The sequence below is a fragment of the Mytilus galloprovincialis genome, chromosome 10, assembly GCF_965363235.1.
Source record: "Mytilus galloprovincialis chromosome 10, xbMytGall1.hap1.1, whole genome shotgun sequence".
Lineage (NCBI taxonomy): Eukaryota > Metazoa > Mollusca > Bivalvia > Mytilida > Mytilidae > Mytilus > Mytilus galloprovincialis.
Genome location: NC_134847.1, coordinates 88,214,161 through 88,242,141, shown reverse-complemented (window position 1 = coordinate 88,242,141; position 27,981 = coordinate 88,214,161). Strand labels below are relative to the sequence as shown.

Sequence of the window (27,981 nt, the reverse complement as noted above, 5' to 3'; positions counted from 1 at the left end):
TAAAAAAATTATGGGTATTTTTTTCATAATAACAGGAAACATAGTCACAATAATGTCTATTTTAAGAAAACAGATAACAGCTAGATAAAGTCAATTACTGTTAAGCATCAATGATCTGAAATATTTGCCACTTTTGACTTAAATATAAAGGCACAGAACCAGGACATAGGAGCACAGAACCAGGACCGTTTTTTAAATCACCAGCACAGCGTCAGGACAATTTCGTTTAGCGAACTTGCACGACTTTTGCAATAAAATATTGTTGTAATATGATTTGTATGGTACTTATGACGTATCAGAGAAAAATTAAGCAACAGAACGGTTGTTTTATTGCCATTCTGATACAATGTAAACAAACCCACCAGCACAGAATCAGAACCCACCAGCACCCGCCAGGACCGAATCACCAGCACAGAACGTTCTCTCGCAGGACAACCATACCCACCGTGGTAATCTTTCCTATGATCGTTTTAATTAGATCTTCTTAAGGATAAATGTTGATTATAAAGCATGATAATAAGACACATATATATGCACGCAGAATCGTCATACAAACGGAATGTTTATACAGAGCAAAGGATATCAATAATCATAAGTTAAAAATCAAATATATTTAACTCTAATTGTTACATAATACTAAGCATACATTAGAATAATGATATAGTGTACCATTGTAGTATCATAGAAACAGTGTTCTAAGTATGCAGTTATACTTCAAAACAAATTTCTTCTTATTTATAATCATTTTCATTAAATTGGCGTGTTCTTGTTCCTTTTCACACGATTTTACTGTCATGGTAAGATCGTATGGATAGGAACAAAAAACACATGAACAAAATGATTTTCTTAGAAGTTGTAAATTATTTAAATCAAATTTAAACGACAAAAGATGTTAATCAAAAAAAGAAAAACTAGAGGCTCTAAAGAGCCTGTGTCGCTCACCTTGGTCTATGTGAATATTAAACAATGGACACAAATGGATTCATGACAAAATTGTGTTTTGGTGATGGTGATGTGTTTGTAGATCTTACTTTACTAAACATTGTTGCTGCTTACAATTATCTCTATCTATAACAGTATTTTCTGTGGAAAATGTTATTGAAAATCTTCAAATTTTAAGAAAATTGTTAAAAATTGACTATGAAGGGCAATAACTCCTTAGGGGGTCAATTGATTATTTTGGTCATACTGACTTATTTTTAGTTCTTACTTTGCTGTACATTATTGCTGTTTACAGTTTATCTCTATCTATAATAATATTCAAGATAATAACAAAAAAACAGCAAAATTTCCTCAAAATTACCAATTCAGGGGCAGCAACCTAACAACCGATTATCCGATTCATCTGAAAATTCCAGGGCAGATAGATCGTGACCTGATCAACAATTTTACCTCCTGTCAGATTTGCTCTTAATGCTTTGGTTTTTGAGTTATAAGCCAAAAACTGCATTTTACCCCATGTTCTATTTTTAGCCATGGCGGTCATCTTGGTTTGTTGGTCGAGTTACCGGACACATTTTTTTAACTAAATACCCTAATGATGATTATGGCTAAGTTTGGTTAAATTTGGCCCAGTAGTTTCAGAGGAGAAGATTTTTCTAAAAGATTATTAAGATTTACGAAAAATGGTTAAAAATTGACTATAAAGGGCAATAACTCCTAAAGTGGTCAACTGACCATTTTGGTCATGTTGACTTATTTGAACATCTTACTTTGCTGAACATTATTGCTGTTTAAAGTGTATCTCTATCTATAATAATATTCAAGATAATAACCAAAAACAGCAAAATTTCCTTAAAATTACAATTTCAGGGGCAGCAACCCAACAACGGAATGTCCGATTCATCTGAAAATTTCAGGGCAGATAGATCTTGACCTGATGAACAATATTACCCCTGTCAGATTTGCTCTAAATGCTTTGGTTTTTGAGTTATAAGCCAAAAACTGCATTTTACCCCTATGTTCTATTTTTAGCCATGGCGGCCATCTTGGTTGGTTGGCCGGGTCACCGGACACATTTTTTAAACTAGATACCCCAATGATGATTATGGCCAAGTTTAGTTAAATTTGGCCCAGTAGTTTCAGAGGAGAAGATTTTTGTAAAAGTTAACGACGCCGGACGCCGGACGACGGACGACGGACGACGGACGCCGGACGCCGGACGCCAAGTGATGAGAAAAGCTCACTTGGCCCTTCGGGCCAGGTGAGCTAAAAAGGGTCCAATGACCAAAGTGCATTTGAGTTAAGTAATCTATTTATTGTTTAATAGTTCATTTAGGTGTTCTTGTTGTTTCTTTGTTTTCCTGTCCTAATTGGTGTGTTTCCATCGGTTTTGGTGTGAAACCCAGATTTGTTTTCTCCCCATCACTGTATGAATTTTGTACCCAAGTACGCTGATGTTGCCGTTATTCACGAAGACATTTCTTGAAGTAATTTTTCTTAAGTCAGCATATTACGTTTCGTGTTCACAAATCGGTAATGACCATCATGGCCGACACTCGGCTAACCGAGAGATTGGTCGGTTAATCTATATTGAGTATGCGGCTATATCGGCGGTTGGTCTGTTAATCGGGTTGGCTAAAGTCTGTTAAGCAGGTGTTATCGAGAAAATCATTGAAAGTTCAGCATGTTTCATTGTATAGCTTTCTAAATATATTTTCATCATAAAAAGTATTCATGTCTAACAAAACAATTTAATGTACTGAATTCAGTGGTGTAATTATTATTTTTCTAGCTTCGATGTACGATCTATAAAATGAAAAGGCGGGTTACTCATCAATAAATGTATACACATTTTATACACATAAAATGTACACAAAATGACAAATTGGTTAAATTTACTTGCATTCAATATTTTGAACATCGAAAAAAGACAGGTATTATGTTTGTTAACCATATTGATATCATTGTTTGAAAAATCTACACGAAAATCTGTATTTTGGTGACATAAATCAATCTTTATTTAAAACCTGGTCTGTTAATGGGTCGGATGTATAAAACCCGGTCTGTTAATTGGTCTGTTAAGAGTTATGAATGGCAATAAAAGTATAATTGTATTGCTATATGGGGTGCTATCGGATCAAATGAGTAGGCTCAAGACGAGCGGCTAAAATATACGAAAACAACACATAAGCAATGAAACATAACATATACGGAAACAACACATGAAATTGAAAATTGATAAAAATGGTTTCAAAAAGTGTAATATTAATTTCATCCAAGAATGATCGCATATATCATGTTGATTCTGTTTAATTGTCATGAATGAATGTCTACATTGGTAACCAGTATATAAATCAGAGATAAACGTCGTAATGTAACTAAACATCAGTAAGTAAAATATATTGGGATGACAAAATATGAAAAATAAAGAATGAATAATGAGTAAGATAAATAAAATGTAGAAAAAAATGACATAACAATTCAAAGAATACAAAGATAAACAATACCTCCATCCGGATGGAGACGCAGAATATAGAATAACATATACGGACAGTACTAGACGCAACGTCAGATATTATAAGATAACAAATTTATCCCCGGTCTTAGTCCGAATCGGGCGAATTCGGGTACAAAGTGTAACGTGAAAACAACGTTTTTTTCATTATCTAAAAAAGTTTTATTGAAATTTGGAAATTTTACATATTTTTTACGGGTGCAGGGTACTACCTTTGGTAGAACTCTACAGGTAGTGAAATATAAGACATTATTAATACGGAGACCGAGAAACTGGATTGAGTCAAATTTGGCGCTCAATGTTGTGAGAGTTACGTCATAGATGGTGTGACGTCAACGTGGGTCATTTGCATAGCTAGGTCAGAAGTCCCATTCCTAGGAAATGTGGCAGTCAAGTGATGCATTTAATGAAATGAGTGTAAATTATCGGCATAATAGGACAAATTCGTTAATGAATTAAATATTTAGTCACAAACATCAGTGATAATCTACAGAATTCAATATTTCACAAGGAGCAATTATGGAACTAAGGAAAACTTGCGTGACTGAGTTCCCCGGGATAATGGTTAGCAACGTCCGGGGATATGGGTTAGCAACACCCAGGGGCTATGGGTTTTGTAACGACGTGCGTTAACCAATCGAAATCCTAGATATATACTAAGCCGGGGATAATGCTACATGTACCACTTGGTGTAACAGAAAAATGACGATAAAATTAGAAAGAGCACTATTTTTGTGCTTTCTTAGTTGTGTAAATGTAAAGTATTACACAACAGTATAAATGCTCTGTGATTCCAACCCAATAGGATTTTATTATTGACATAGGATATTAGATTTTAATGTCAGTAATTTTGTGGTGTTTGGGGAATATTTTTGCACATATTAAAACCACATCGAATATTAGTTTAATCTAGCGGTGGTCAAAGAGACAATACATGTAATTATGATACTTAAGTTTTCTTACTTTTATTTTTATGTTCATATAGGTGGGTATTCTTTGTATTTGTGCATAATTTCGTTTTGGTGACAGCAGTACATTACAGTAGGCGGAGAAATGAACTTGCGAATGCATATTTATGCTGTTCCTGACATATTACGCATGTTGCTACGTCAAATCATGTTAACGGACAACCTTGCAAGACATTTTTATTGGTCCGTAATTTTCATAGACAACCTGTAATCTTAATACAATTTGGTGTTCCAAATATAAATTTTAAAGTACTTTCTATTGGTATAGTCTTCAAAGCCGAAAAATAATCTACACACAATTAACTCCCCGGATTTTAGCCTTATCAGTTTTGTGAAGGCATGACAGTTTACTTCGGACATTTTCGCAAGACATTGCAAACCTTTTGTTTTGAATTGAATAAGTAACTCAATTTATTTGATAATTTGGATTTTTTATGCATGTTCTTAGTACTAAACGATAGTTCATACAATTTGATAAATTATCTGTTCAAATTTTAATTTTTCAACTGAAATGTTTCAAGTTTCAAAACAAAAATTCCACTGGGACATTCTGTTCATTATATTCTTTCCAAATTACATATGCAAATTTTCGATGGAAGCAGCCATCCAGACCTTTACTGGAATATATCACGTCATAGAACGTTCATGCAAAATTTCGAAGACATGCGTGAAAATTTAGCGGATTTTTCGAGTTTTATGTTTTAAGTTTGTTACATGGGACAACGCTAAGTTAACGTTTTTAATAAATATCTGTATCTTCCAATACATCATACCTTATATATCTTATTCTTCTCCTGTCATAATGTGACAATTTGAGATACAATCTTTATTTTCATATATTAGTTGACATATTTATTTCAGTATTTCTAAGAAAATTTTCCCGTTAAATGTTTACTTAACACTATTTTTCATGGTAGTAGCAATATCTAACGTTGCGACAGACTTAGAGAGTGATACATTTCTAAAAATGAGAAAAAATAACACTTGTTTAAGAATACACACATGAAACACCGATGGCTGTTGAAACAGTAACGGATTGCGATGTACTTATATTGGTGACAAATTCTAGAAGTTTACATGCGGACAACTATGGTGGCAGGTTAATGCCATTTTGCGTTTTAGCGCTTTAGCGTTTTCGCCTTACATATTCTATATGACGAAAACGCGAAATTGCGAAGTCGAAAACGCGAAAACGCGAAACCGATTTCTCGTTTTCGACTTCGCGTTTTCGACTTCGCGATTTCGCGTTTTCGCCCTATAGAATATGAAAGGCGAAATCGCGAAAACGCGAAATGGACTTCACCGGCCACCATAGACACCTGTTGTTCTCCTCTGCACTTATATAGAAAGGAACTAAACGGAACAAAATGAATTGAAACTTAAAATAACCAAATGTAGCTGCATTCGCTCCTTTCCGTTTACCTCTTTAGAGTGATTTGTAAACAACATATGATTAAATAATAAAAGAAAAGAACAATTTGGATGATGCTGACGAATTAGGGTTTAACGTCCAGTGACAAATATCATGTTCATATGTGAACGAGAACACGTTATATGTACCCTGTGTTGTATTAGAAAGACACTTTCAGTCGGAATTGAGAACGTGCTACCTCGAACAGACACAAACATTAAGGTAGCAATAAACAGTTAGGAAAATATACTAAAATTTGCCCTTATGAATTTTACCATCTCCTTTTCATTGCTTTCTTGCAATATCAAGCTTACTGTTTGTGTCATATATGGGCATATGTAGTATGTAATCAGAATCTTCCATAGATTTTATATCGAGTATATAAAATGGTAAAATTTCTTTTTGGTGTATCCATGGCAACAATCTGCATTTATTTGTTATAAAATATTGCAAAAAGGGGGGGAAAGATGTCACATATTTCCCCAAAATTTGGCTAAAAGTAGAATTTCAATCATTTGAAGTAATACCTTTTCTGAAACTGTGTACATATATCATTCAGCAAATCCAATGAAAATCATATGTCTTTCATCTCATTTTTTTGTAAAATTGCGTCAAAAACTTCGCGTAGAAAAAGAGTGTTTGTAAACAGTACATTCATTTCTGGACCGATGGCCGGTCTAGCTATGAAAATACGGATGGTCAAACAGAAAACAGCCCATAAAACATGTAAAAAATAATCTTGATAAACTTATAAACCATCTTTGAAGACTAAATTAGCACTCATCTGTCTAAAAATGATTTTTATTACACAATAACTTTCCTATTTTAAAAATCCACAGGGGCCAAAATGTGAAACTAAACTCCTAACTGTGTATTGCTACCTTAATAGTAAATATTTTTTTCAAATTCTCCCTTTTAACTTATTTTCTGAGTTCTGCTAGCTAATACGAGTAAAATGGCCTTTTATTTTTGAAAATTGGTTGAGTAATGAATATTTTATGAAGGTTAGCAGTTGACACCTGAAATGCGACAAAAACTGATTTTAAAGAAAGTGCCAAGTCAAAGTGTAAAATCTTGTCTCTACCTCAATTTTTAGCCAAATCTTAAAAACTGTACCTCTTTTGTCAGTTTTTTAATGTTGAATATCTTAATAAGATCTCTGATGATGCAACATTGTATAACATTTAGCAATTTCAAGCATAAAAATGTTAATCTTTATGCTTATTGCATACCAAAGACTTGATTAAAAAACTTGGTGATAGGGAATCAATTTCTTACATCTGATTTAACTATACATTTAATATATGCCAAAATGTAACATGAAATCTTGATAAAAACAATAATTTGATATATTCGCAAGAAAAAAACCAATGCGTTCAATACTTAGGCTACTACATGCAGCCCAATCCATCAGAAGCAAGAGTTAAGCCGATAGAGTACAAATATAAGCCTTGTGTCAAAATGTCTAATTTTGGTTGCTAAGGACTGTAAACAATAAAATTGACATATATTGTCATTCTTAAACACTTAATTTACTCAGAAGTTGATTTAGAATCTAACTATCAATAGATTTGTGGCATGAAAAGTCTTAAATTATACAATTCTGAGCTTGGTAAGTATGCCATAAGGTAGCAATAAACAGTTAGGAAAATATACTATAATTTGCCCTTATGAATTTTACCATCCCCTTTTCATTGCTTTCTTGCAATATCAAGCTTACTGTTTGTGTCATATATGGGCATATGTATGTAATCAGAATCTTCCATAGATTTTATATCGAGTATATAAAATGGTAAAATTTCTTTTTGGTGTATCCATGGCAACAATCTGCATTTATTTGTTATAAAATATTGCAAAAAGGGGGGGAAAGATGTCACATATTTCCCCAAAATTTGGCTAAAAGTAGAATTTCAATCATTTGAAGTAATACCTTTTCTGAAACTGTGTACATATATCATTCAGCAAATCCAATGAAAATCATATGTCTTTCATCTCATTTTTTTGTAAAATTGCGTTAAAAAATTGCGTAGAAAAAGAGTGTTTGTAAACAGTACATTCATTTCTGGACCGATGGCCGGTCTAGCTATGAAAATACGGATGGTCAAACAGAAAACAGCCCATAAAACATGTAAAAAATAATCTTGATAAACTTATAAACCATCTTTGAAGACTAAATTAGCACTCATCTGTCTAAAAATGATTTTTATTACACAATAACTTTCCTATTTTAAAAATCCACAGGGGCCAAAATGCGAAACTAAACTCCTAACTGTGTATTGCTACCTTAATAGTAAATATTTTTTTCAAATTCTCCCTTTTAACTTATTTTCTGAGTTCTGCTAGCTAATACGAGTAAAATGGCCTTTTATTTTTGAAAATTGGTTGAGTAATGAATATTTTATGAAGGTTAGCAGTTGACACTGAAATGCGACAAAAACTGATTTTAAAGAAAGTGCCAAGTCAAAGTGTAAAATCTTGTCTCTACCTCAATTTTTAGCCAAATCTTAAAAACTGTACCTCTTTTGTCAGTTTTTTAATGTTGAATATCTTAATAAGATCTCTGATGATGCAACATTGTATAACATTTAGCAATTTCAAGCATAAAAATGTTAATCTTTATGCTTATTGCATACCAAAGACTTGATTAAAAAACTTGGTGATAGGGAATCAATTTCTTACATCTGATTTAACTATACATTTAATATATGCCAAAATGTAACATGAAATCTTGATAAAAACAATAATTTGATATATTCGCAAGAAAAAAACCAATGCGTTCAATACTTAGGCTACTACATGCAGCCCAATCCATCAGAAGCAAGAGTTAAGCCGATAGAGTACAAATAGAAGCCTTGTGTCAAAATGTCTAATTTTGGTTGCTAAGGACTGTAAACAATAAAATTGACATATATTGTCATTCTTAAACACTTAATTTACTCAGAAGTTGATTTAGAATCTAACTATCAATAGATTTGTGGCATGAAAAGTCTTAAATTATACAATTCTGAGCTTGGTAAGTATGCCATAAGGTAGCAATAAACAGTTAGGAAAATATACTATAATTTGCCCTTATGAATTTTACCATCCCCTTTTCATTGCTTTCTTGCAATATCAAGCTTACTGTTTGTGTCATATATGGGCATATGTATGTAATCAGAATCTTCCATAGATTTTATATCGAGTATATAAAATGGTAAAATTTCTTTTTGGTGTATCCATGGCAACAATCTGCATTTATTTGTTATAAAATATTGCAAAAAGGGGGGGAAAGATGTCACATATTTCCCCAAAATTTGGCTAAAAGTAGAATTTCAATCATTTGAAGTAATACCTTTTCTGAAACTGTGTACATATATCATTCAGCAAATCCAATGAAAATCATATGTCTTTCATCTCATTTTTTTGTAAAATTGCGTCAAAAACTTCGCGTAGAAAAAGAGTGTTTGTAAACAGTACATTAATTTCTGGACCGATGGCCGGTCTAGCTATGAAAATACGGATGGTCAAACAGAAAACAGCCCATAAAACATGTAAAAAATAATCTTGATAAACTTATAAACCATTTTTGAAGACTAAATTAGCACTCATCTGTCTAAAAATGATTTTTATTACACAATAACTTTCCTATTTTAAAAATCCACAGGGGCCAAAATGTGAAACTAAACTCCTAACTGTGTATTGCTACCTTAATAGTAAATATTTTTTTCAAATTCTCCCTTTTAACTTATTTTCTGAGTTCTGCTAGCTAATACGAGTAAAATGGCCTTTTATTTTTGAAAATTGGTTGAGTAATGAATATTTTATGAAGGTTAGCAGTTGACACTGAAATGCGACAAAAACTGATTTTAAAGAAAGTGCCAAGTCAAAGTGTAAAATCTTGTCTCTACCTCAATTTTTAGCCAAATCTTAAAACCTGTACCTCTTTTGTCAGTTTTTTAATGTTGAATATCTTAATAAGATCTCTGATGATGCAACATTGTATAACATTTAGCAATTTCAAGCATAAAAATGTTAATCTTTATGCTTATTGCATACCAAAGACTTGATTAAAAAACTTGGTGATAGGGAATCAATTTCTTACATCTGATTTAACTATACATTTAATATATGCCAAAATGTAACATGAAATCTTGATAAAAACAATAATTTGATATATTCGCAAGAAAAAAACCAATGCGTTCAATACTTAGGCTACTACATGCAGCCCAATCCATCAGAAGCAAGAGTTAAGCCGATAGAGTACAAATATAAGCCTTGTGTCAAAATGTCTAATTTTGGTTGCTAAGGACTGTAAACAATAAAATTGACATATATTGTCATTCTTAAACACTTAATTTACTCAGAAGTTGATTTAGAATCTAACTATCAATAGATTTGTGGCATGAAAAGTCTTAAATTATACAATTCTGAGCTTGGTAAGTATGCCATAAGGTAGCAATAAACAGTTAGGAAAATATACTATAATTTGCCCTTATGAATTTTACCATCCCCTTTTCATTGCTTTCTTGCAATATCAAGCTTACTGTTTGTGTCATATATGGGCATATGTATGTAATCAGAATCTTCCATAGATTTTATATCGAGTATATAAAATGGTAAAATTTCTTTTTGGTGTATCCATGGCAACAATCTGCATTTATTTGTTATAAAATATTGCAAAAAGGGGGGGAAAGATGTCACATATTTCCCCAAAATTTGGCTAAAAGTAGAATTTCAATCATTTGAAGTAATACCTTTTCTGAAACTGTGTACATATATCATTCAGCAAATCCAATGAAAATCATATGTCTTTCATCTCATTTTTTTGTAAAATTGCGTCAAAAACTTCGCGTAGAAAAAGAGTGTTTGTAAACAGTTCATTAATTTCTGGACCGATGGCCGGTCTAGCTATGAAAATACGGATGGTCAAACAGAAAACAGCCCATAAAACATGTAAAAAATAATCTTGATAAACTTATAAACCATTTTTGAAGACTAAATTAGCACTCATCTGTCTAAAAATGATTTTTATTACACAATAACTTTCCTATTTTAAAAATCCACAGGGGCCAAAATGCGAAACTAAACTCCTAACTGTGTATTGCTACCTTAATAGTAAATATTTTTTTCAAATTCTCCCTTTTAACTTATTTTCTGAGTTCTGCTAGCTAATACGAGTAAAATGGCCTTTTATTTTTGAAAATTGGCTGAGTAATGAATATTTTATGAAGGTTAGCAGTTGACACTGAAATGCGACAAAAACTGATTTTAAAGAAAGTGCCAAGTCAAAGTGTAAAATCTTGTCTCTACCTCAATTTTTAGCCAAATCTTAAAACCTGTACCTCTTTTGTCAGTTTTTTAATGTTGAATATCTTAATAAGATCTCTGATGATGCAACATTGTATAACATTTAGCAATTTCAAGCATAAAAATGTTAATCTTTATGCTTATTGCATACCAAAGACTTGATTAAAAAACTTGGTGATAGGGAATCAATTTCTTACATCTGATTTAACTATACATTTAATATATGCCAAAATGTAACATGAAATCTTGATAAAAACAATAATTTGATATATTCGCAAGAAAAAAACCAATGCGTTCAATACTTAGGCTACTACATGCAGCCCAATCCATCAGAAGCAAGAGTTAAGCCGATAGAGTACAAATATAAGCCTTGTGTCAAAATGTCTAATTTTGGTTGCTAAGGACTGTAAACAATAAAATTGACATATATTGTCATTCTTAAACACTTAATTTACTCAGAAGTTGATTTAGAATCTAACTATCAATAGATTTGTGGCATGAAAAGTCTTAAATTATACAATTCTGAGCTTGGTAAGTATGCCATAAGGTAGCAATAAACAGTTAGGAAAATATACTATAATTTGCCCTTATGAATTTTACCATCCCCTTTTCATTGCTTTCTTGCAATATCAAGCTTACTGTTTGTGTCATATATGGGCATATGTATGTAATCAGAATCTTCCATAGATTTTATATCGAGTATATAAAATGGTAAAATTTCTTTTTGGTGTATCCATGGCAACAATCTGCATTTATTTGTTATAAAATATTGCAAAAAGGGGGGGGGGGGGAAAGATGTCACATATTTCCCCAAAATTTGGCTAAAAGTAGAATTTCAATCATTTGAAGTAATACCTTTTCTGAAACTGTGTACATATATCATTCAGCAAATCCAATGAAAATCATATGTCTTTCATCTCATTTTTTTGTAAAATTGCGTCAAAAACTTCGCGTAGAAAAAGAGTGTTTGTAAACAGTACATTAATTTCTGGACCGATGGCCGGTCTAGCTATGAAAATACGGATGGTCAAACAGAAAACAGCCCATAAAACATGTAAAAAATAATCTTGATAAACCATCTTTGAAGACTAAATTAGCACTCATCTGTCTAAAAATGATTTTTATTACACAATAACTTTCCTATTTTAAAAATCCACAGGGGCCAAAATGCGAAACTAAACTCCTAACTGTGTATTGCTACCTAAGGCTGATTGAAAACGTCAATAAAAAAAATCATGCATATTCCAGAGGCCAATCCATATCACTCTATATCGAAGTGACACACCCTTCAATAAAATGCAAATACAGTCAAAATAAAAATGCTCCTTCTTTCATACTGTGGCACCGTATTGTCATTTTTGTTTACTCAGGAACATCTCATTCTTAAATATTTCAAGGGGAAAATATAAAGGTAGCAAAATTATTGTCGTGGCTAAATAACTCTTAACTGACACAATTTCAATTGTCCAACCCATTAACAGACTTTATTCCCATAATTTGCACTAAAACGTGGTATTATTCACGTTATTTTACAATTATGAAATATTTACTAATGTCAATTTATTTTTTAGAACCACAGTACTATTTTTTGTCCTTTAAATGATATCTAAATTTGTTTGTTTCGCCTTTTATTAAAAAAATTGCTATGCGTATAAGCATAAATACTACATACTTGCGCGACGCCTTTTAGTTTTACTTAAAAATGCGCAGACTAAGAAATGTTTTTACAAGTGCAAAATGTCCGATGATAGATATCATTTTGTCAGACAATTTTCTTTTTTTGATTTGGTTCTTATAACATGCTAAAAATCTGTATATTTAATAGAGTTTAACATTAAATTAAGCGTTTTACTCTTAACAGACGTATAACCAACCCGATTAACAGACCAACCGCCGATATAGCCGCATACTCAATATAGATTAACCGACCAATCTCTCGGTTAGCCGAGTGTCGGCCGTGACCATGTTAAAATTATTTGAATATAATTCTCAATTGTGAGTGATATACTCTCAAAAAAAAAGAAAGAAAATTACTACCATATGCTTGAATAAGTCAAAATATCATTTTGATAAACTTTTTAATTTACGTGACACCATTTTAACCGTTATTGTACATGTGTCAATGTTTCGGACCATAAGCGAATATACGCAGATAGTTATGACCATACGCGTATGATATAACTACTTATATGGTCCGGAACATATATAATAATTACAATGAGTAATTGATTGATTGTTGCTTGCTTAACATCCAGTGGCAAATATTTCATGCATGTTCAGGACGAGAACAAGTTAACAATAATACAATAGGTAGATCTTGTAATAGAGGCCAATCGCGATGATGGTCGGGGAAATTTGGACTGCCACTGAAAGATGAGGGTATAATGGATAGAGACAGAAATTTTGCCTTGCAACAGAACACCTACGGACCCAACTGACGGGTTCATAACGTGCACTCTATTTACACAGGACATCGGATTTAACGTCCCAATTCTGACCGGACGTGGCTGCAAACCTGATAAATCCCGCACAGCCAAACAGACACCCAACTTTGGCAAGCGTTTTACTGCCGGTCGGAAAAAGATATTTTTAAGCAAATACATGCACATACGTATACGGACGGACAAGGGTAACACGTAATGCCCACTCCGAAGCGGCGGGGAATAAAAGTTTCGGACGTTTTTATACTAAAATAGTGCATACTCGACCAATTCCCGATTATCCCTACGACCTATATACGATCAGGTCGATCTGGTCTGGTGGAGATCAGACTGAGATCGTGAAAAAATTGATTTGGTCTAGCTAGTCGAGAAAAGATCGTTTTAAGATCGTGAATTGATCGGAATTATCGAATAAGTGTTCATTCTGTTGTCGGGATGGAGTCCTGATAGGGTCGTGAATTGTCGAGTTAGGTCGTGTACAGTCGGATGGCGGTCGGGTAGAAGTTGTTCACAGGGCCGATTAAGAATTTGGTTGAGCTTGGTCGTGGAAATTTGGACAATCGGATTCATCGAGTTGATCTGATCGGCAGTGTGAACCTAGCTTTAACTTGATAACATTGCATAATAGTTGTTTTGGTACTTGGTCGGATGGTTTTTTATAATGATTTTGTGTTTAATTTCTAGTAGAAAGAAGAATTGTAAGTCAATAAAAACAGTACATTTTATCTCGTTTTCAGTAGGCGATCTATAAGAGAGGTCATGACAAACTGACCAATCTGCTTCAAAGTCATTTGAAACGAGCGTCTCGAAATTTTAATGTTATCGAAATTATTAAACCATTTCATGCATATATACTAATAGTAGGGTGACAAGTAAGGTAAATTAAAGAAAAAAATTAAAATGGACGAATACCTCACGGATAATTTTGGTCTTATTTTGGAGATAAATATAAAAAAAAAACATTTCCATGAAATCATGCTCTGCGAATGTTGCACCAATTCCGCCTGTCATATTTATGCAAGATTACATGTAACAGAAATGTGTGATAAATGCCACGCATCTATAATGGAAGAACACTATAAAAATTTCTTTATCTGCAGAAATTATCGACATCAATTATTATATTTGAGATTTAGTTATGCAATAATATATGACAACATATTTAGATACTTATGGAAAAGTTTTTGTTACATGCCATTAAGAACAAAGGAGATATAAGTGCAATAAAGTTAACATTAGGTCCGTGATTCAATGACAAAGTGATGAAATTCATTATTATTCTTTTAAAACTAAAAGAATGTCGGAACTATGAACAACAAGAAGTAATTTCAACAGGATGCTGTTACGAAGTCTCCCAAATAAAGCTCCGATAATTAGTCATTACCATGGTTCCATATTATATTAGATTTGTTTTATTATCCCATACAAGAATATATAAGGTTTAGAGGTGGAGATCTCTACTGTTTACAAGTTTTCAAACAGAAGGATGTGAGGTGACCCCATAGACTCCCCCTATACTTTAAAATTGAGAAAGGAAATGGGGAATGTGTCAAAGCTACAACAACCCGACCATAGAGCAGACAACAGCCGAAGGCCACCAATGGGTCTTCAATGTAGCGAGAATACCCGCACCCGTAGGTGTCCTTCAGCTGGCCCCTAAAAATATGTATACTAGTACAGTGATAATGGACGTCATACTGAACTCCGAATTATACACAAGAAACTAAAATTAAAAATCATACAAGACTAACAAAGGCCAGAGGCTCCTGACTTGGGACAGGCGCAAAATTGCGGCGGGGTTAAACATGTTTATGAGATCTCAACCCTCCCCCTATACCTCTAGCCAATGTAGAAAAGTAAACGCATAACAATACGCACATTAAAATTCAGTTCAAGAGAAGTCCGAGTCCGATGTCAAAAGATGTAACAAAAGAAAATAAATAAAATGACAATAATACATAAATAACAACAGACTACTAGCAGTTAACTGACATGCCAGCCCCAGACCTCACTTAAACTGATTGAAAGATTATGTCTTCATCATATGAATATCATGCACAATCCCTACCGTTAGGGGTTTAGTATCATGCTATCATAAAATATATAAGAAGAACATAACCCGTGTCATGTCAATAACTGTTTTAAAAAAAATGTATGTGTTTAGTTCCGATGCAAAGACCCTATAAGTGAATCAATATTAAAGCCAAAATATGCAATCTTTTATGACCTGACAACAGTATCGTAAATATATCCTTTCTTAATAAGTCTGTTTAAAGGTTTTGTAAGCTTTTGAGGTGAATACTGAGATTTTTGTGCTTTGTAAAGAATATTACCATAAAAGATTGGATGTGAAATTACCGAACGTATAAGATGTCTGCATGTTGAGTTATATTTACGAATTATTTCCTTATACCGGTGATAAAATTTAGTAAATGTTTTGACCAGTTTGTGATATCGAAAACCCTGGTGTAATAATTTTTCAGTAATGCACAAATTTCTCTCGCTAAAATCTAATACGTTGTTACATACACGAGCGAATCGTACAAGTTGAGATATATAAACACCATAAGATGGTGACAAGGAAACGTCACCATTTAACAATGGATAATTAACGATAGGAAATGAAAAATCATCTCTTTTATCATAAATTTTTGTATTAAGCTTCCCGTTAATGATATAGATATCAAGATCGAGGAAAGGGCAGTGGTCATTGTTAGTATTAGCTTTATTTAAAGTAGGTTCAACAGGATACATTTCTTTAGTATACATTGTTAAATTTTTGTATCAACTTTGTTTGATTTGTTTTATCGTCCCAATACAATAATATATATGGTTTCGGGGTGGAGATCTCGAACGTTTACAAGTTATCAAACAAGAGGGGGAGGGGGTGACCCTTAGGGACTTCCCTTTTATTTCATTTGATTTGTTTTATTGTCCCATACAAGAATATATATGGTTTAGGGTGGGAATCTTGATCGTTTATAAGTTCTCAAACAAGAGGGGATGGGGTGACCCCAAGGGACTTCCCTTTTATTTCATTTGATTTGTTTTATTGTCCCATACAAGAATATATATGGTTTAGGGTGGGGATCTGGACCGTTTACAAGACAATAGCACATTCTCAAATTGAAGGGGTGGGGGTTAACCCAAGGGACTCACCCTATATTTCATTTGACTTGTTTTATTGTCCTGTGATCATTTCTAAAGACTGCATGTGTTCATCACTTACAATTTCCAAGTTATAGTCATTTGATTTTTTTTTAAATAAAATACAATAGGGTTGTATTGTAAACCCCTCCCTTTTTATGCCCCTCAAAATACCCCTTAACAGACCGCAATGCACAAACGAAAGATTGATGGCTCCCCTAGACATGTTAGTCTAACATATTATAAAATACTTAGTAAATCTGATAGGCCATTTAGAACCGCTGCATACAAGTTCGTGTTTTATAGTCCCGGAAGAGGAAGAAGAGGTAGAGGAAGAAGAATGATAAAAAAATAATAAGAACTGACCAAAAATAATCTTGATGCATAAATATTATAGTATATGCATTTTATTTAATGTTAAAAACCAGATTCAACACAATCTAATCTTTCAATGTCCTGTACCAAGTCAGGAATATGGCAGTTGTTATCACATAGAACGTTTCTATGTATGGTGATCTTTTTTGTTTTCCTCTTTTAGTTGATTTGTTTCCCTCGTTTTAAGTTTGTAACCAGTATTTGTGTTCTCTAAACCTATATATGACTTTTGAACGTATAGTACTTTTGCCATTATATGAGTTCAAATTATCTTAAATATGTTTCCTGGTCGCATTTCTATGAGATTAGAGGAGGTTGTAGACAATGAAATTCGCTTTCACATAACATTTTCAGAAATTTCTGAAATCTTACTTAGTAAAACAATTTCGTTTTAAAAGAATTGACTTCCTTACATGTAGATGTCATTTTGTTATAATAACGGGTATCCAACAAACTCAGGATGCATCTCTAACTACAGAAAAGCGCTTCGAAAATATGAAATTTTCAACGTCTTGTTTTCAATTTCTATAGTTACAAATTTCGGTTCAAACAATCCATTGTTTTAGATCACAATCACTATGTAACATAAAACCAGGCGATGTTCAAATTTCGTATGTCGATTAAGAAATGAATCGAGGCAAACTTCAAATGTTCGTATTGCGTCTTTTTGCAAGGTAAAGTCTGATTGTCTGGCTAAATTATGGCGTACATGTTTGGTTTCTTTGCCAGAATTATTTTACTGTTTTCACTTCATGGTTGTGTTCTTCCATTTATAGTTGTGGGGTGATCCTCAGTGTGCAAAATGTATTTCGCTCAATTCTGTGATCGCAGCTGTGTTTAACTTGCAGTTAGGCGATGGTTTTTTTTTCTTCGTCTTTGTGGCATTAATCTAGCTTCGAGATGACGAAGAGCTAAACAGGTTGAATATAGAGCGGCCAAGTTATTTAGGGACGGACGGACTTTTGACTTAAGAAGTTATCTTCTAGTGATGGTTCATATACATGTCAAGTGTTAACCTTGAATTCGTAATTCAAATTACGCTTCACAAGACAAAGAACGAACATGTTCTGTACCATAGAACATTGGGAGGTCAACTGAAATCAAAGTTTTTGATCCGACATTAGACATAGAAGTCAAACATTATTACATATCCTCTGGTGTTGGTTAATATACGTCTAGAATGAAGTATACAAATATAACGGTTCTCTAGATAGAGAGCGGACACCACGTATTACCAAGGGACACACGGACGGAGGACCTGATTACTATAGAGATACCCGCCAGTAGGCGGGGCCCTTGTTATTATGTCGTACCTTAACATTTTTTCTGACATAAATCTTAATTAACTTCAATTTCATACTGATAAAGAGTTCTTCCTTTTGTAATACTGTTTTTTTTATCATGATCTTGACCGTGAATGAGGAATATTTTTGTAATAATAAAATAACGCCATGTACAATTATAATGTAATCAAACTGCGTAAAAGTTATCGTTTGATCTTAAAATACATAAACTACTTACATGTAAAACAGGCAATATCCTCACTTTTTTTACTTCTCAGTTTATTTGCTATAGCATAAGCGAATACGTTTGACATTGTTCCGGGAATAATACCAAGTATTTGAACTTTCTGTGTTCCTTCTGTATATGTACCATGTTCTTTTAGCTGTTTATTTACATATATTTCATATCCATCAATGCCACCATCTCCTTGGTTGATTAAAATGGTTATGATATTAGTCGTGCTTTTCAAAAACTCAATGCTTGGTTTTTCAGGGTCTACAAAATAAATTGAAATCTTAAACTTTTATTTATTAATGTGTTTTTTCGTTATTGCTAATTGTCCCTTCCTATTTTCGTTGTATTTAAACGTTTCATTTACCTTATTAAATGCGCACTTGGGCATATGTAGTAGACATGAAGTTAAATATATTAAGGCATAAAAAATTAATGCTAATAGTACCACAACTCTTGAACGGCTACCCATACTGGAACTAGTGCGTGACATTAAAACAAATGATTTATATCTAGGTGATGGTACATATATAAAGATATTTGAGAAAAGGAAGAAGGATAACGTAAAGCCCTTATTTTTCCCTAGAAGTTACAAATAAAGTAGATAATGGTTCTAGTTCTAAAATGAAATCAGCTAGACATTTCAGTGTAGTAAGGTAACTAATGATATCAGAAACATGTTATATTTTACATGAAAATGGCAATTTTGTATAGATGTCACAGCTGTTTTATATGGAACTCTGGTATAAAGTTATGTTTTTTTCATTCTGACTTGATGATATTTTATCTTTATATAGTATGATTTAAACTTTTGACATTGCGTAATAATGTTTTGAGATAAATCAATATGGTATAGTCATTACTTATTGATATTTCGATTTTAAGGTATATGGTTTCGCATTGGCTTGATATGTTTTTTCATTACTTGATAAGTTTTGTCATAATTCGATGTTATTTTCTGAGATTGTGTCAGTACGCAAGGTGGTTTTAAGATTACTTGATGTGTATGTGTCTTAAACCGTGTGGTTTGGTTATTTTGCAATCATAATTTGCCAATTCTTCATAAAGCTTTATACATTCTATAATGATTGTTCAAAATTTGACGATTTTTATATACAACATAATGTGTTGGTTCCTATATTTGAGATTATCCTGTCATTATTTGATATGGTTATCACATAATTGATGAGGTAAAGCAACCACGTGACTATTTTGTTAGGGAAAATAGTTCTATTCTTAGCCCGATTTCTATATGTCGTTTTTTAAAGTGCTTCGATTGAGTGTTGCTATTCATTAAATTAGAATCAAATTAAAGTTCAAGTTATTTTTCGGGTATGAAAAATGCCACATCTTCTTATTTTTGTTTCGAAAATTAAACAACAACAATACCGTTGTATCAAAGCCAGTATTGGTATCGACAACGTACTCATACAGATACAGAAGTGTCTGATTCAGTTTTATGCATATAATGTAAACAATATCTTTAGATTGGGAAAGTTGTGTGCTTAATAATTTCATATCATATTATAGTCGTCTATTAAGGTTAGTAGTGAACAAACAAAATAAATGTTATAGCACTATCGTATTCGTTGTAATTATGACGCAATATTTTTTTCTTAATCAAAACCAGTTATACCAGTCAAAATGTCGACATTTAATATTCTCTTGAAAATTTGATCCTCTATTTATTTCATTTAGTTAACTTCCTGTACCTTAATTCAATTGTGAAATTTAGCAATGTAAAAACTAAGAGATGTACCATTTACAATGAGTAAACTAACCACCAGATACAGAAGAACGATAAATTACATAACAAAATATCACTGTAGATCCTTTAGCAATATCAACAATAATAGAGACTATTCCATTCAATTCGGGAGTTAAAATCTGTTAAACCTGACTTGTATTAATCAAAAGACAGTGCCTAGAACAAAATTTAGAAAAAATATGCATTACGAATTAGTAATTGGATTTCCATTGGTTTATTTGCTGTTAAATTCAAGTCTCAAATCAAACGTTTTCAAATATCAATTTCACTTTTCCAAATTTTATGGAATATTGCACTACCTTGCCATACATTGGGTAAAATGCATCTGTTCTTCAGAATTAAAACACAGTATACAGAGCAAACTTTTGAAAAAGATTTTTTTTAATGTAATGTGTTTAGTATTTTACTAATAATTTCAACAGGTGTTTGTAGTGGAGTAAAGTAATTTAGACATCAATGGATATCTAGTATTCATATCTTCATCAAAATTTCATTGAATGTAATAAACATCGGACATAATCAAGAATTGTATCTGAAGAAAAGGGTTGATTATTTCATACTTACAGAAGCAAATGCAAAAATAGCTAAAAAACTTTTTAATGGTATTTTTAATTTGGTAGCCTAGAAGTGCTACAAAAAACTCATAAGTGGAACCTGATTAAAAAAAATTTAGAAAGCCAAAATCAAATACAAAATTCAATGTTGAAGAACAACAAAATCAATCCATTAAAAATTATAAAGAATTAGACCAAATGGCAAGTTACCTGTAAACCCATCTGTTCCAATACTTTTATCACTTTCATATCCATGAAATATTGATTTTGCTTGTATTTGATAGTAACTTCCTGGCATCAGATTCGTTATTGTTACCCTGTTATTGTTTCTTAAGCTAATATTGGCTGTTTGTGTTCCGTTCAAAAATATGACATAAGAATCTTTTTTGCCGCTCTCAACGTTAACAATCGCATACATAGTTCTAGTGTTGGTAGTGGACAAATTAAATGTTAAGACTGGTATGCTTGGACCTGCAAAGAAAAAAAAATAAGGTTATGAATAGGCAGATAATAATATAAAATTTGACACCTTACAGACATTTGATAGACATGTATCCCCTTTCATTGTTTAATTACACTTATTACGTTTTCAAACCCTCCATTTCTTTCAGGAATGTAGGTCTGTTTTCCATTGTTCATCTTCATTCATTCTGAAGTTTTGAGCTTTTTGAGATACGATTAATGTCAGACCATCTGTGACCTTTTCCCAGTTACTCATTTCCAAGGATCTCATGTCAACCGTTTTTTGCACTACCTTAGTAATAACTCAAATTATAAGATTTTCCTGTTATAAAAGTTAAAACAATCTCTTTGAAAATGTGCCAAAGTGGTTGTGATAACATGAATGGTACCAATTTTTTGTTCTGCACCATATTCGCATTTCGACAATCATTGTCTCTTCAGTGATGCTCGAAGCCAAAATATTTGAAAACTCAAAGCTTAGTAAAAGGATCCACAGCTATAAACCCAAAATAACAAAAGGTAAAGCCGGACAAGGAATCAGAGCTTTGCACGACGGAGAAACATTCCTTAATTTTAGATAATTTCAAACATTTTGTAACAGCAAATTTTAATAACACAAAATCCGTGTTTTCATGCCAGTATCAGCAGAGGCATCGACCCAGTGGTAGAAATAACATAAATTGATCCAATTGTCTGCACCAGATGCGTATTTTGACAATCAATATCTCTTTATTTTCTATATTAAGTGATGCTGGAGGCCAAAATATTGGAAAATCCAAAGCTTATTAAAACGACGAGGAGCTATAAACCACAAAGGAAAAAAAAGTACAGAAATAGCATGAGAAGACATCTTTAAAAACTGTTCACTTGTGGTATCAAGACCTGTTGTCTATTGATTCATTTAGAGCTTTTAGTTGTAAAATTACAAAGTCATAACTCATAAAAGAGGGAAGAAAAGTACCAGAAGGACAGTCAAACTTATAAATCGAAAATAAACTGACAACGCCATGGCTAAAACTGAAAAAGACAAACAGACAAACAATAGTACACATTAGAAGTTACGCACGGTTTTCGGTCTGTGTTTCATTTGACCATTTCTTGATGCAAAGTAGGACAAAACAAATCAATTCTGCGTATTATTAAATAATTACTTGTCTTGATTCATCATTTTAATCGAAATTAAATAAAACGTGATTCTAATAAATTTAATTTTATGTATTATTACATAATAAAGCAATGATTCTGTGTTTAATATGCCAGTTTTCGCAGTTTAAGGCGTAACAACAATAACTAACCATCCAAATATAAACGAAGAAAAAACAAAAACAACTGAATGGATTACGATGAAATGTGTACAGGTAGGATACAATAGGATCATATGTATTGTGTGAAACGGTTCACTAAATATCATGTCAGTTCGCAATCTAGTGGCCATTTTCGAAATCCCATAGATCGGTAAGATTTGAAAACTCAGCTTCTCTCATTTTTTTTTTCCAGAATTTCCGTGTCTCCCTTAAATGTTACCATAGAGCCCTTGTTCAAGTTTTTTCAGTACCATGCTAATTTAAGGTATTTTAAATTTGTGACAGACAAATGAATTATAAAAACAAATGTTACTACTGAAATGTGATTTTTTAAAAGATTTCTTTTAGCCTTCAATGTTAAGGAAACGCTAAATGTGTCATCAATTTCCATCAAGTTATCCATGTCTCCTCAAAATGTTACCACGTCCAAATTGAACGGTTTTTTTTCACGGAACGTTAATGTAACGTGATATTTGTAATTTTATTTTCCATTGACTGAAAGTTTAGCATTTGTGTGTCTTTAGCATTTGACACGTCCTGTGTAATGATAATTTTTAGTAATTTATTTTAAGAGGTGATAAATGAACATGAAAATTTGACTTCCATCAAAGTTTTGTAAACCATGTGTTGATCTTAAAGGCGTCGAAGTTTTTGCTAAATAATAAGTTTTATAAGTCTATAATACCAAACTTTTCGATTTTGGAACCTAGTAACATATATGTTTCTGCAAGTACAATTTTTTGATTTCAAGGACTGTAGATCACTTTTAACTTTACAAACTGCAGTTTTCTTTCTAAAAGTTGAAGATGAAATTGAAATTATAGATCCAGCAAAAAGGGGATACAGTAGCTATGTCTGCCATAGATCCGAAGGGGGATTATTTTTCATTATAATCTTCTCGAAAGACACATATTTGGGATGTTTAATGGTAGTACGGATAGAAAGACCCTAAAATTATTCGCTAATTGTAGTTCGAAACTACAATTGAAGGAGAGTTGATAACATTTAAACTCTTAAAGCCCTAAACAGCTTTGGTACTGGCTTAGACTTAGATATTGGTTATGACGGAATCCTGAGCATCATCGAAGATATGCAATTTGCAACAATTGACATGATTGGGCAGTGACAAATATTTGAAATATATACTAAATTTATACTTAATTTAAACAACATAAATATTTAAACTTTAATGTTCCTAAATACCTTAGAAAAAAATCACTAAATTAAAAATAAGTGCACTATCATTAGCAATAGAAACTGGCAGGTATGCAAGACCACAAATACCCTCTTATGAGAGATTTTGTAAATTTTGCACAGGAAAAATTGAAAAGAAGATACATTTCTTGATTGAATGTCCTCAATATAACAAAATTATATCTAAATATAAAATTTATGAAATTAATTCAAATAATTTGGATGAAACTTTAACCAAAATGTTAAAACCTATATCTGAAAAAGAATTAAACTCTATTTGTATGAAAATTGCAGAAGCGCATGATTTGAGAGACCACCATACCGTTTCATCAAATAATAATCTTGTACAGTAGTTCGTGCATATACACATAAATCTTATAAAGGGGATTGTGTGTTTTAAGTTAATTTGTGAAAATTTAGAATAATACTGATGTATTAGTTTATGGTATCAATATCAGTTTATGTTTGTCTGTTTGTCTTTTTCATTTTAAGCCATGGCGTTGTCAGTTTATTTTAGATTTATGAGTTTGACTGTCCCTTTGGTATATTTCGTCCCTCTTTATAATGTAATGGTATTCATAGAATTTACTTATGACTTGTTGCTACATGCAATTATATTTCATTTATATGTTGTTTTAATATTATAATATTGTCTGTATTTGGATCACGCCTCTATAGTGCTCTTTCCAATAAAATATTGAATTGAATTGAATTGAAATATAAACTTTCAATAAGTTAAGATTATGAGGAAATAAATAAAATTGAGAATGGAAAGTTTATTAGTCAAAAATATATAATCAGTCATGTTAAAAGTCTACATTTTTTAAATAAGTAGTTAAACATCAAAATACCAGCTGTATTAAAAATAGTGCAACACTTTGACGTTTTGTACAGAAGTCGGTTGAAACTACGTCGAGTAACGTTACCATTATTAAACCGAACACTGTGAGTAACGTCATTACACAACATAGAAAACTAGAGAATAAGCAACACGAACCCCACAAAAAAACTAGGGGTGATCGCAGGTGCTCCGGAAGGGTAAGCAGATCCTGCTCAACATGTGGCACCCGTCGTGTTGCTCATGTTATGAAAAATCCGGTAAAAAGTCTAATTCGGTAAGTGACATGAAAAGGAAGGGGATTGTAGTTACGACGTAAGGAACATATCCGATATCATTTGTGAAACGGGTATTCCATAACGGTCAACTAACTCGTGATGGCGTCCGTACAATTTACGAAGGGATGATTTCAACGTCACCATTTGGAACTCTTGGTTTAAAAGCTTCCTTGTGAGTGGCAACCCTCTATCAAGAAAATCATGATAGGAAATGCAAGCACGGGAATATCGTATCAATTGTGAGATATATACCTCGTATGCAGGAGCTGCTGGAATGTTGCTACTTAGAAATTGGAAAGCTGAAATCATCTCTTTTGTCTTAAAGTTTTGTTTTGCCTGATGCTTGGTCCGTTTCTGTGTGTGTTACGTTTCGGTGTTATGTCGTTGTTCTCCTCTTATATTTAATGCGTTTCCCTCGGTTTTAGTTTGTTACCCCGATTTTGTTTTTTGTCCATGGATTTATGAGTTTTGAACAGCGGTATACTTCTGTTGCCTTTATTTATTCAACCGAACCTCATTGTCAATTTCTAGATATAAGTCAAGATATGAGGCTTAACTGTATATGTTGTATCTTTTATCTCTAGTTCTATCTGGGATAGATGTGTTCAACATAGTCACCAAATTATTTAGTGAAAGAACATCAACTTTATAGCGGAATGTAGAAATAAAGGATATTGCTAACTTCTTATCTTTCTTCCTAAGAAGTTCCTGTATTATGTCAGGATCATAATAATAAAGAAGCAATTCGGCAATAAGAGGGACACAATTGGTTCCCATTGGAATGCCGGCAGTCTATTGAAAAACACGTCCTTCGAGATCGTAACAACTATGTTGTCAATCAAGAAATCAAGCATCTTGATAATATCATTTTCAGAATTTTTTTTGTTTGAATCATAAGTGGAACAGACAAAACTCTTTATCTGGTGCACGACCAGTTGTTGATGTTTTGATTTTATTCAGATTATTTGTTATAATACTTTTTGGATCTATAATTTGCTTTTTGTTACTATTAGTTATGATTTTAATACTGATATAATTGTCGGATCCGCTGACAGCCCATTATAATTTATTACTGTTACACTTTTTATGTTCTATGACATTAGTATAATAAATAGGGTTTTAATTTTCGATGATATATTTGACTTCGTTTCTACACATCTTTTTTCAATGAAAAAAAAACGTTTTTTCTTGCTATCTCTATAGGGAAAACGGTACTATTTATTCTGCCATAGGCGACAATATAAACATTTTCTAAATTTACCACTTTTTAAGATAAAAACCTGAATAAAACATTATATGTTGTGTTAGTACTTTATAATCCTGTTTTAAAAATTAAAGACAAATAGTCTCACGACCAACTTCCAACGGAGCTTCTTTATGTTATTCGTGCCCACCGTCTTTTTGCACCAAATTTATGAAATTTTGGAAGTCTTTTCGAATAATTCTCAAGAAAATATTTCAATAGGTTTCAAAATTTATATTGTAAATATACATACTGCAGTTATTCATAGATAAATAAAAAAAAATATATTGTACCGTAACATTCAATCACAGAGCTACTAATTTGACTTCCTTTACCTGCCTTGGGTACACAAAAGGCCAACCTTATGCTAGGAAAATTTAATACTACCGTTTTCCCTACACTGTGACATAAAGATATAAAGAATTTTTCTGACATTATTAATGCAATACTGGGCTATTGTGAAAACCTTGGCTATAATAAATACTTGTATGTCCCCATTGCGCTGTGGATATCATATATCAAAAATATTTTTGATAATTGTGGTATGTTCAATATATGGAATGCACAGTTTGCTGATAAATGGGTGTCAAAATGTATTGAGCAAAAACTCAAAGATCAGTTTCAACAAGAATGCTTTGCATTTGTTGCAGAATCACCTAAAACTTTATACTATCGTATTTTAAAAAATAATTTTCAATTGGAAAAACATTTTTCTGTTTTACCTTACCAATTCATTTATACATTATGCCGATTGAGTCTGGACGGTGGCAGGGTTTACCGAGAGAAGACAGAATCTGCCGTCTCTGTGACTCAAACGACATTGGTGACGAGTACCATTACATTATGAATTGTGGACATTTTATGTTTGAAAGAAAGAAATTTTTACCTACATACTGCTGGTCAAACCCTAATATCTATAAATTTGATCAACTGTTTAATTCATGTAATATTGTAATATTAGAAAAACTATGTAAATTTATCAAAGTTATAAATATGAAGAATTTTCGATGAAATCTTTTTTCTATGAAAAAAATGTTGTTTTTTTCTGCTTTCTCTAATTTCATACACTCATTTCGATACAATCATTTTGGTGGGGTTCGTGTTTTTTATTCTTTTTAGTTTTCTACGTTGAGTCGTGTGTACTATTGTTTGTCTGTTTGTCCTTTTTCATTTTTAGTCATGACGTTGTCAGTTTATTTTCGATTTATGAGATTTACTGTCCCTCTGGTATCTTTCGTCCCTCTTTTGTAATCAATTCGTTTGAGCTTTTCAATTTGCCATTTCATAAGGGACTTTCCTTTTTTAATTTTCCTCCGAGTTCACTTTTTTGTGATTTTACTTTACTATAAATATCGGCTACCGAACATGTTTTTTTTTTTTGTGTTTCGAGTGGGAACTATTCTATACTAATACCCAAGATAAGTATTGGTCGCCAATGTAAGAAGAGTAAAATCGGTTCATGCTTGTGTTTTTAGTTGCTGTTTTTATGACTTAGTTCCCAATCAGTTAAATAAAAGAAGTTGTGTGTACCTGCTACGTTTCCTATTGTGCATGTTCCTAATTTCAATATGTGCATGTGTAATTTTTTCAGTGGTAATCGGTCATTGAATATTACCATACATATTATTCGAGTTACTTTTGAACATCGTCATCCATAATATGATAAACAAGAGACCATGCTGTATGGTAATATGTTGTTAAGGTCGAATATTTATATGGCAAGAAACATGACCATTGTAC

At 32.3% G+C, this 27,981-nt stretch overlaps 1 protein-coding gene across 1 annotated transcript in view; it reads right to left on the bottom strand.

Moving 5' to 3' along the window:
* Positions 1-27,981, bottom strand: part of LOC143048697 (receptor-type tyrosine-protein phosphatase eta-like) — a 129,835-nt gene that overhangs the window by 41,995 nt on the left and 59,859 nt on the right. The window contains exons 26-27 of the mRNA XM_076222511.1: positions 21,133-21,393; positions 18,607-18,864 (exon numbers count right to left, since the gene is read on the bottom strand). Of these exons, the coding sequence (XP_076078626.1) occupies positions 18,607-18,864; positions 21,133-21,393 (519 nt within the window). The remainder of the gene's footprint in view (positions 1-18,606; positions 18,865-21,132; positions 21,394-27,981) is intronic.